This window comes from Acanthochromis polyacanthus, chromosome 13 (assembly GCF_021347895.1).
Source record: "Acanthochromis polyacanthus isolate Apoly-LR-REF ecotype Palm Island chromosome 13, KAUST_Apoly_ChrSc, whole genome shotgun sequence".
Lineage (NCBI taxonomy): Eukaryota > Metazoa > Chordata > Actinopteri > Pomacentridae > Acanthochromis > Acanthochromis polyacanthus.
Window position 1 is genome coordinate 17,591,937 of NC_067125.1, and position 12,320 is coordinate 17,604,256.

General features: G+C 40.7%; 1 protein-coding gene across 1 annotated transcript in view; it reads right to left on the minus strand.

Moving 5' to 3' along the window:
* Positions 1-10,836, minus strand: part of pid1 (phosphotyrosine interaction domain containing 1) — a 35,758-nt gene extending 24,922 nt beyond the window's left edge. Inside the window, exon 1 of the mRNA XM_022192592.2 lies at positions 10,634-10,836. Within this exon, the coding sequence (XP_022048284.1) occupies positions 10,634-10,663 (30 nt within the window). The 5' untranslated portion in view covers positions 10,664-10,836. The remainder of the gene's footprint in view (positions 1-10,633) is intronic.
* Between the last annotated feature and the right edge of the window lie 1,484 nt (positions 10,837-12,320).

Here is a 12,320-nt window from a genome sequence, read left to right on the forward strand (position 1 = left end):
CTGCACAACGGAGCTTCGTGCTGAGAAAAGAATAATGCGGAGAAGGAGGGGGAGAGGGGCCTGTCAGGAGGAAGATAAGGCCAGAAAAAAACCGAGGCGCAGATGAAGGAGAAAAGGAGAAAAAGCAAGATGGAGTTGTGAAAGTAAAGCCACATGTGTGTAAACGCTCGCTGACCTCCGCGTCAGCACTTTACAGCTTCCTGACAGCGGCTCGCATTCCTGCGGTCGGCCCCGCTACGGAGGGAGCACGGAGGCAGGAGGGCTGGCGGCAGGCGGGGGGCCTGTGGTGGGCTTCCCGACTCCTCCACCCCCCACCTGGAGCAAAAGGCCTGAGCGGAGGGCTGCTTGTGGAGTAATGCTGGAATTCTATTCACAATATTTTCACTGCATTTTAATGCTTTTTTTTTTAAATATTATTTCTCAAGTCCCAACAGTCTCCTCGTGAAGTTACGGCTGCTTTTGATTCTATTTCTGACTTTATCTTGGACCCAGGCAGGTTCTCTGTCTCCATCACTCCAGTGTGGGCTGGTTTGGAGCTGGCACAAGGCGAGGGTCCTGTCTACACTTCACACATACATGTTAAACTATGGCTGCTGTCACAAGAACACATCAAACTTCTGAACAATGGTCCTCTTTCAGTATCACGAAAAACAACTTTGCTGTAAGACAGATGATTAGGCAGTTGCTCAGATGCCTTACCTCCATGGAAATGTTGAACTTTACTGAAAGACCCACATTCTCTGCAATTAGTGCAACTAATGTGACACGTTAATTTGGACATGTCACAAAGAACCTCAAGGGGTCACTTAAGTAAACAATCGCAAATCTAATGGTAGGATATTTGAAAGTTTAACAGCACTGTCAGAGTTTGATAAGAGATGATCAACACCCATGTCTTGCGCTTTTTGGATGTGTTTTGGAACCTCCATTGACAACCTTGGATAAATATCATCATTTGACTTCGACATGTTTCTGAAATGTACATTAAATTTCAGCTGAGCCTCCTAAAAACCATGTTTCTCTACAAGTAAACTCCATTTTCCATTGCATTCTGAGACAACATATTTTTTTCTCAATTACTTTTGTGTTTCATGCACACATTGATAACTGCTCATAGGTGAGAAAATAAAGCAAGTGATTTCTAAAATGATGAAGTCACTATTCAAAGCAATTACTTGCTGATGACACTAATTTTACAGCTCCTTATTCTGTCATTTCAGAAAATAAATCAGTCATAGTGCTAAGATACGGTATTATAAAGAAGCAAGACTATACAGTGCAAACCATGTTAGCAGCGTTCACTCCTAGTAGGCAGATTTTTCGTTCTTAACAGCTTATTCTCAATAATGCAGATTTCCAGCATTAACGAGAAAATAGGAGTTAATGTAACTTTTAATAATCTACGATCTATTATGAAGACTGTTTTAAGAAGTTTCCAAAACACAAAAAATTTGCAACCTGTTCTCAGTCACAGGGCGTCAAATATTGCTATTTTGTCAAACCCACTGGTGTCTCAGAGTTACACACAACGTGGTCTTTGACGACAGTACCACCCACACGTTTGATGCTGAAAAACATAAGGGATAGTTTGTATATACTATACTTTTCGTTTCAGTTTGTGATTTAACTTTTGTTTTCACTGACTGTCTACATTCGTTTTCAGTCAGTGTTTGTTTAGGTTTAGGTAGAAGTACTTGGCTTAGGGGAAAAAAACATGGTTTGGGTTCAAATAAACCTTTTACCAACATTAAGCACCAGTTACTAGGCAAACGTCTTGTTACCTAAAAGTAGTGACAGTGGCAGCACCACCAGAGAACATTTGGCAACCTTCTCAATTGTGAGCTAAAGGGTGCCCAAAGAATTCAAATGTTGCTAAAGGGGTTCAAACAAAGCAGCTGTATGAGTTGAGAGTACGACTGGGCTTAAGTTTATTATGTGATTAGAGACTTCCTCATTTTCATTCTTTTGTTGGCATTGAAACAAAACAAAATGGCAAGCTGCTGTAAAAGTCATAAAAGTGAAATGTGTTTTTCAGTGCACATGATTTTAAATCTAATCTTATATATATTTTTGATATATTTGATCTATTTAGATTTACTCTTGATATACTTAGACTTATTGTTAATCATATGAAAATGTTCGGCCCTTTGTACGCCAGTTATGACATTTACTGTCAAAACACTAAACTTTGATATATTTAGCAGTATGACTGTGATCCTAAAAGCATCAACACTGACTCATTGCTGCCTGTACTCATGATTAATGTGTATTTATAGAGCAGAGAACTTACAATAAAGAGAAACACAGACTAATACTGCCAGAACTCCTACAGAGTGACTTTACAGAAATTAAGTTATTCATATTTTATGGCTCCTCAGGACTATATAATATGCATTTACCCAAAATAAGTACTTACCATAAACTTTAACCCACAATATTTATTTATATTTATGAAGGATCTACCCAAAATTATTATGCAGAAAATTATGGTGGATGACTAAGGTCAGCCAAATGGACCCACTGCTGCTTGCTAATTTTGAATGACTGCTTTCCAAGTGTCTCTGTGATAAGCACACATCCAAATATTTCAAAGGCTCTCCATTACCAAAAAATTGGGAATTGTGTATTTAAAAATATGTGTATTCAGGGAAGTCCTTGAATCACATTTCTGAGAAATAACACAGGCTTCTGAAGGCATCCTGTGCAGTTGGCCTCCTGCAGTGATGAGCTTAACAGGTCACAGATGGTAAGTCAAACTTTGGGCCCCCTGAGGGAGCATTCTTACAGGAAAGCGGTTTTCAGGTCAATATCACGGTAAGATACTGCGTAACAGGGTGAAAACAGGCGCTCGACCACACCCACTGAGACACACAAAGTTGGGTTTATAAGATGAGATCGTGACAAAAGTGAAGCAAACAGCTGGAAATAATGTCAAGAATCCAGCAGAAGCCGAGTGTGTCGAAAAGCATGATAATCAGAAAAAATACACCACATGATACACAAATGGCTACTGGTTCATACCAAAAACTCAAAGCGTGGTGACTCATAGTAAATATGGTCAGAACCTTAACACCAACCTCAAGACCAAAACAGTTTGTCAACAACATTAGTCTATGTCATCTGCATACACCAACCCAGACACACATGCACAGAGCCTGAAGAAAGAATGCAGAAAGCTGTGTACCAGCTGTTGGAACATTTGAGGGGTACTGGCAAAGCACAAGACAGTAGGACTACACTCTTTGTTGTCAGATCATCTTTTAATTTTAAGAGGAAAATCAGCAGCTCCACATTCAGGTGTCAAGTCAGACATGGTCCAGGAGAAGAATTATTTCATTGTCCATGAGTAGGAAAAGGAGCAGATCCATGAAAGCATGATGAAACTGTTGGGAATGAATGAGTAACGGTCACTGGGAAACGTTAAGACCTCCAGTAGAAGGAAAGAGAACTTTTCTGGTTCTTGAAGACATTTCACCTGCCATTCAAAAGGCCTTCCTCGGTTCTGACTGACTGTTGGGGAGTCCAAGGTACACATTTTCAGCACGACCTTCCAAGACGTTAGACTTTTACTAATGACCAGAGAATCATGTGACTTAATTTTGACTGGTGATTTGAATGGTGGTGAAACTGCCTAGGGAGGGATCTCAAGACAGTATTCTATGTGCCCGGTAAGTGGTGCCACAAAACCCCTACATTTCTGTCCTTCAAAAACCCTATCTCCCTTTTACTGAGGTTTAGGATTAACATGACCTGGATGATGGAGACTCTGCACATTGCTCCTTCCATGTGATAAAATCTGCACACAAGTTTTGTTTGTAATTCTTATTCCTCCTGAAAATAACTATGAGCATGCTTGGCACCAAACAAACATGTTAAATGCATTTGGCTCTTCAGAAAACATTTGCAAATCCCCTTATATATATATATATATATATAATATGGAACCTGTTTATGTCTATGTTTGCCTGCTTGGCTTCTTCTACTCTGCTTTTTGATGGTGCATTGCTACATTTCTTGTCATATTTCCACCACCTGTTGAATAGCAATAAACTACTGGCAGGAGTGTGTATTTTGTCATCAATATGTTCATATCCAAAACCAAAGACACACACACACACACACACACACACACACACACACACACACACACACACACACACACACACACACACACACACACACACACACACACACACACACACACACAGAGAGAGACACACACATGAAAACACTGCCCAATTCTTTCCACTGGTGGCCAAAAACTCTACAGCAGGAGAAAAATATCACACAGACATCAAACCAAAAGCACCACATCCGATCCAGAAATATTTCTCAATGAGCGAGGATTAAAATATTTTTCTTCAGTTGTGCCTTTTCCAAGCAAGTAAACAGGACATGAGCTAAAGTTACACATCAAGTGAATTGTTCATGAATTTTCTCCTCAGAAGGAGGTCAGTTTAACCAACAAACCTCGTCTTTCCAAACAATGACTTTGCTCTTGAGGCTTAAAACCTTGCGTAACTCTTGACTGGCAACCAGCTTTATCCTGCCCTTGTTGGTGCCTCAGACACCATTTATACACACAAACACATCCGTCCTCCTGTAAACTCATTGAAGGAATTATACTGTTGTCCTCAGGTAGGGTAGGAGGAAGGATGTGGTGGCAGTTACTTCCTAAAGCCAAAAGTAGGATGCACCCCTCCAGTTTCCTGCATGCTAAAGGCTGGGCAGTGTAACTTTCTAAGATGTCCCCTCTGTGTTTACAGCCTCCCCCTCTGATCCTGGGACAGTTTATGAGAGGAAATATGTCTGAACAAGCTCAAACCAGAGTGGACTGTGGGAGGTCCCTCCACTGGAGAAAATGTTTTTCTCAATTACGATTGGAGCACCAGGGGCACGTAGGAGGGAGAAGGTCAATGATCGGACGCTGTGATTGGAGGGTTACCTCTGTAGGAGGAAGTGGCTATTAAAGTAGTCTAACCTCAGAGCCTGAGGGTGGCAATCTCTAACTGGCAGTAAAAACATCAACAACTGTTTGACGTAAACAATGAACCCACTGCAGCATCTTAAACAGTCGTCATAAAACCGACCGTGAACAGGAGTTGCTAATGACAAAAAAAGCATGGCCTGCTGTCGTATTATTCACCTAGTGTCAGGTAGAAAACTGTGTAGAGTGTCCAGCATCTGTATCTGTTCAGTCATACAGCACTAACTGGCTTTTGTAAAGTTAAAGAACCATTTCAGAACTTTAAATTACACCTCTGGTCCATTCATCCTACACTTGATCTCAGTTACATCAGACACTTGGATTCATTTTAAACTTTAAAAAAACAATGTAAAAGGTGTGACTGGCAAAAGTTATCAATCAATATACTGATTATTTTCTCTATGAATTCTAAATTGTCAAAAAATAGGGAAAAATATTCACCCCCAGCAAAGGACACATTTTACAACGACTTCTTTTATCACACATATGTTGAATTAACTGCGACTGATAAAGATTCTGCCATTTGTGAAGCAGGAACATCAAATGTTTTGTACATTTGCTTGAAAATCAATTCAAACAATTGATTGATTATTTAAGCAGTTGCCAAATAATTTTAGTTGATTTTAAAAGACTAGTTCAACAGTGAAAATTAGGAACTGACAGACAACTGTTTCAGTACTCGTTCACAAGTAAAGTTTGAGGCACTGTGGCCAAAAATGGGTTGGTTTGGTAACTAAAATATTGATTCCCAGGGAGAACCGCATGCCACTTTGTGTTGAATGGGAATCATGAAGACATCAGCACCATGAGTCAGTGTGCATGGAACTTGTGAAAAAGAAAAATGAGGAAAACCGTCCTGCCTGGTCATCCAAAGAAATTTAACTGTCACTTTTAATATCTCCTGTTTCAGCAGACGCTTAAAGGTAGTAGTCAGAAGAGCAAACTGATATTTGCTGGGGAGTTGGCAAAAACTGCCACCATTTGTCCTGAATGTGGAGCAAAAAAAAAAAGAAAACCCACTAAGACCGAGCCATATCAACCAATAGGAAGGCTCAAATTCTGTCATTCTCTGTAAAGTTGAGGAAACCATGGGACCTTTGTGCCAGTTTGCTTGCAAATTCCTTTTGCCACGAAGACCACACTCTCAGCAACATAGCTGTGGCTACACAGCAACCTCAGACAGACAAAGAGACAGACAGATGTACAAACAAATGAAGACAGACAGAGACGGCTACAGCAACGAGTAAAGAAGCACAAACCAACAGAGGCTGGCTCTGACCATGTTTGACCTCAGTTATTTCTGCACTGTCAGGTCCACATCTTTTTATCTGCCCTGTTTGTCAGAGTCGCATACATTAAAGTGTCAAAAGTTGAAACCATGGCTAAAGAGAGAAGTGCTGACAAAAGAAAGGCGGATGTCTGGTAGTTCTAGGGATACTCAAAAAGGAAGCATGCTGTTGTGTGTGTACGCATGCTGGACCTGGATGTCAACTTACATATAAGGATATGCCAGTGTAGCCGTTCCCAGACCACTGCATATTGTGCAATCTGTCGCTGAACTAACGTGGCCTCTGCCTGGGGAGGAAGGGCCCCCGAAACTGACTGAGGGATGTGGTTGTAGGAGGTAGGAGGGATGTGGAAATGGACACAGACAAGGACAGACTGAAGGAGAGAAAAACAGGGAGACATGATGCAGACACCAGCATACACTGTTGTGTACAGCTTGTCACTGCGTAACTGTCCCCATGACCTGTATCTGTATCTCCTCACCCCCACACCTCCATCTATCTTTCTTTCCCCTCCTCTTCCCGCTTTAGCATGAGACAAAAATGCAGCAAGACATCAGGTGTTGCTATGGCAACAGAGGACAGCACAAGTGAGAATAATATGGACGGATGTAATAGTGAATTAAAACAATAAAACATGGTAACGAGAAATGGCAAATTCTATATTAGCTAACTGAGAGATTCAGCTCCATAAATCTCACAATTCCCAACTCAAAAGAGGTGAAGGTTACCAGTCTAAAGGATGGGGTTGCCATGGTTACAAACCAGGCAATGCCCAGGTATTGCAATCATTCTATAACCACTTTTCATTGCAAGGGTCATTCATTGCTTCTTATACTGTAATTTTGCACTCTAAAATTATATGTACGGATCCAAAAGAAGCCAACAGTCCACGTCTACAATCCATAGGAACAGAACAGCCTGAAATACTCCTGCAAAGTCATCCATCAAATTTACCTCTGTCATTGAGTGTTTCATAGTTCTGAAATGGACACAAGAAACATGCCAAACTGTTTATCAGCATTTGGCCACAGATGGTCTCCAGGAGGTAAGGTGGCGTGAGCCAAGCGCTGGTTATAAAAAGCATGATTCCTTTAAACACACAAACCTACATTTTCCCCTCCAGAAATTCAGTACCACACACCATACACCTGGACAATGGATTTCTCACAATGCAAATCAAAAGCATGACATGAGGCACGCAAATTTGCTCGACTTTCAGGCACTTCCATAACGGGGAGCTCCAGGTTGGATATATCTGAGTTTCAGTTTCACAGTCATAATTACAGCTTGGATGTTGATGTGAACACTATTTGTGTTTTAAAATTACTCCTACATGTCACGATTGCAGCATAAATGCCTCCATCTTTCAAATTACATGTCTCCAGTTTGTAAAAGAAGCCTTCTGCTTAAAATGTGTGTGAAGGAGCCCTGACAATATCATCAGATTGTTTTTCAGTTTTTAGAGACCCTCACAGTGTTCTCATATGCTAAGAAAGAGTTCAAGATCAACCTTGGTTTCATGATTATTTTTTGAAGAAAAAGATCAGGATCAACCACATGTTTACTCTGTCTCATCTTGGTGTAAGATAGAGAGGACTGGAGATTATATTTCAAGACAAATCCCACCTATGGGAATATTATTTAACTGACCTTGCTTTGTCTGATTTATTTTTCAACACCATTATTCTGATTGGATGTAAAAATCTCTTCACCCCAACAGATTCAGTGAATATTAGCATTACATATTAGCTACCTATGTATATATTTTATGTTTTGGATGTTTCAAGCTGCAAGTTTCGGTTAGCCAATGCAAGGGTCTGCATGTTCCACATTTTATCAACAGCATCTCATGCACTGCGAGTCTCGTTTTAAGTGGTATTGGCTACAACATTTGTCTGAGAACTGGACTTCATGTGTAATATCAGTGGAGTTCTCCTTTAAAGAATGCCTTTGCTTATAAATTATGAACAGAGCTTCCATAATGTAAATCCAAAAGGAAAAGGCCAAAAATGACTGTAATTAAAACATTTCAAGCCAGTAGTGAGAAGTTTTAGGGAATTTGTAAGCCTGGTTACAGGGCTACACAATAAATGACAATGCATTAACCTTCTGGACCCAAAAATCTGCCAGCTTCAATTTTGTAGTGGTTCTTGAATGTGTCAGTTGTGATTTAAGGTTCCATCAGAAACCAAATCTGAGCTTCAAATTGTGATATTTCATGGAAAACACTTCATTTGACGTGCCTCCATTACATTTTGCCAAAAATAAAGCGTTTACACCAAATCCTGGAAAATACTAAATTTCTGTACTCATCAGCATAACTGAGAAGCCATGACTGACTCACTCAGCTGTGACCAACAATCACATGACAAACATTCAGAAAGCTTGCAGGTGACGTGCAAACTGAGTTTACACAAAGAAGAGAGGAGCAACAAGAGAGGCAGAGAGCAAAGTAACACATACTTGATCAATAAAATAAATGCAGCACGACTCATAAACAGAATACAGTGGAGCAAGCTGTTGGCAAATTGTTGAAAGATAAATTCAGCACGGTGAAATACATGCTACTAGAACTTATGTGCAGGGTTGTCAGGAAAATGCTGGTTTGGAGAGGCTGTAAAAATGTAAACAGTTAAATATATATAGCATATGGGGTCCCATTTTTTTCCAGTATGGGTAACACATGTGGGCACTTGGAAAAAAGTTAGACACATGCTGATTCCAGTTTGTTGCTATTTTTGCAAAACATATAAAGAAATCCAACTTTTTGTTTTTGTCTTTCATGTGCGACTCATAGGATTCTAACTGTGTCACAGAGCACAGAAGACATTTTTTTAGTTCCCTCTAATTTTAGCCATACTTGGCTGTTGCATTATAGTTGTAGGACTTTATATTGCTGTGAAAAATGAACCCACAGTAAGTAAAAATGTGACACGAGCAAATAAAAAAACAACAAGCAGCTGGTGTTCCTAACGGATAAAGATCACCACACTTGTCTGCTTGGAGCTCCACAGGTGTGGGAGTGGATAGCTGAAGATACACATCTTAAACTAAAAACATACTAGGGAATTTATAAGACTCTGACATTCAGTTTAAAAGTGAAAATTATGAGAATTGCTGCTCAGCACATGGTTATAAAAGCAGAGAGTGGTAGACTAAAACTAAACATGAACATAAAAGCACAAATACAATCAGCTGTTGTGACATAAAACAACATAATAAGTTGACCTCATATAATTTCTGTCTATGTAAAAGCTGTTCTCTTTTAGTGCAGCTGGCAAAGTGAGGAATGATTCACTTGCTCACATGAAAATTTTACTGGAGCAACGAGCCACGGAAAATATGAGATTGAATTAACAACACTTTGTTGAGCATGTCCCTGTGATGTATTTCCCCAAAACCACACAGGGGAGCGTTCAATAACCCGAACTAACAACTAGTTCATCACTGATAGAAAATTATTATTATCAGCTCCGTTATGGAGGGCGGTTGCTAGGCAACACATTAAGTTATCATGGTGGCTGTGAGCGGTCATTCAGCGTGGATGTTCACGTTGTGTGTGTTCAAAAGAGGGATGATTTAACTCTAACATCTGACTGGAGGACAAACAGCGGAACTCTCGGGTTGTAATAATTCGTAATTCCATCTTCTTGACGCCCGGGCAGAAGAGGGGGGATTGTGCAAGTTCACTTGGCAGCCAGTCAGGCAGGCCGACATCTGGAGAGCATTACGTCTTCAGGAGACGTGAAGCCAGGGTCGGTGCACGGCTTACCCCTGGATATCACACTACGTGTCATTAACGGGGATTTTTATGTGTGTATTTTAACAGGTCGCGGGATGCTTTTTAGCCGTTTGACACATAAACAAAGAGGTTTAAGCATCCAACGCGAACGGAAAACCAGCCAGGAAGAGAAGGCCTGCTCTCACTGGCTGCACGAAACAGGCCTGAGCTCATAAGTAGACATTTTAAAACATATGCAAGTGTGCAAGAGGCAAGAAAAAAAATCTCCAGCGTTGGATTAGCAGCGGAATGCAGCGGAGGCACAAATTGTTGCACCGTGTTGGCTCCGGCTTGCGTAACGTGAAAAGGTGCGTTTGAACACAGCACGAAACAGAAGCATATAAACACCAGCAGGAAATTAAATGCTCATTTCTGTCGTTTGTAAGCGGACTAGCTGAGCTGCTGCACACACACACATCTGTAGCCGCTCGGAAACGCGTAGCGAGTCGGTCCAGGCTGGAGCCACAAGCAGCACGGCGGCTTTCAGAGACTCGTACCGCTTCGCGACTGTTTATTTACCGCCGGTGCCCCGTGTCGACGGTAACCGGCTCACACAGACACAGCACCGAGTCCTACCTGCAGTCGCTCCGACGCAGGTTGCCACATATTAGCAGAATGAGAGGGTCTCCGTCTTTACCACAGCAGCTTCTTCTCTTTTCGTAGTCCGGTTCACATCTGTTCGCCTTCACAGCTCGCCTCTCTGTCCTCCTTCACTCTGGACGGCTCCGTAATGAAGGATGTGTTGCTCCGCCTGACTTCAGATCACTCCGCCGCCAGCAGGTGGAGCTGCCCGCTTTCTCTGCTCAGTCTGCCGCTGCGTCCATGCGGCTGTGGGCAACGCTGCTTTCAATAGTGTTGCTATGATGGAAAACATTTATTTATTTCGCTTTTATCGTGTTTTGTGGCTGTTTTAAACTTAAATGAAAGTTCTTGAAATATGAAGACTTTCACTTCTGCAAGGGTCACTATAACTACCCGCCAGCTTTACAATCCAGTGAGAATTTAACTAAGCACCACACCAGCCTATGAGCCAATAAACCTTTTTTCCAAAGCCAGCTATTCCAAACTAGCTGCTGCCTCACAGTGCACCAGGTTTAGTTATTTTCCAAAGCTGCTTCTGCGAACTCTAAAATATTTCAGCCACAAACAAAGCCGCCCAATGTTGTGCTGTTGGCTGCAAGAGTGAACGTACTAGTCTTCATGCACTCCCAGCATCTGAGGAACTGAAGATCAAGTTCACTGCATTTATTTTTGATGGCAAAATTCTCAGTGTTTACATATTACTCATCTAATGTGGCTATGTTACTATTAGATTTGATTGTATCCCTATAGGTTAGAGCTCTGTAGAAGTTGTAAATTCGAGAGGCATTGAGACATGAAACTTTGAGAGCAATTTGAAACCAATAAAGACCATGTTTTGTGCTTCAGTGAAACCTAAACTCAGTCACTTTTTACATGTGTTTGCATCTCTCTCTTGTTGTCTGTGCTCCTACACACCGCATTTTTATACAGCTGATTCCCAATAAAGCATTTATATTTCTTTTTCTGTTTTTGTTATCACACAGTGGAATGAAATAGCAACTGAAACGTACTAATTAAGACTAGATGTTAACCAGCAATCACCTCAGAATAATTTCTGAAGCTTCTACTCTGCACCACTAAAACACTGATTTGTCACTAAAACTTTGTTTCAAAAAGTTATGAGGTAAATCCATTACTAAATTAATTTATTTCAATTCATTTAACTTTCAGATGATTAACAATGAGTATAGTTTAAGGTTGACCAGACTGAGCCAGTTCTTTAATCTCTCAGATTTTACATTTTGGTCATTTGCAGGTGCAATGGAATACAATCAAACTGTCACATTTTAAAGTTTGATCACAGGACTTCTTCATATGAATAAATGCCTACGTTATACGAAGGAATCAGCTGTGAACCCACAGAAAATTGCTTCCAAACTCTGCAGCTCCCTTAACTGTGGAGCAATTTAGTATCTTACTACTACTTCTTTTCTGTTTAGCCTGCAAATGTACAACATCAGTATCAAGATACTTGGCAGCATCATGGAGAACTTGTCGTAGTGTCTGTGTGTTTAGGCTGTCTCATTTACTAATATAAATGGATGGTATGTATGGATGAAAAAGCATCTAAATAACATATGGAAATAAATTAGAAGTGCATTTATAAAATGATCAAATAAAGCACATTCCATAAAATCCAAGTCAAGCGTTGATGAGAGTGCTTTAAAAAAATGTCCACCTT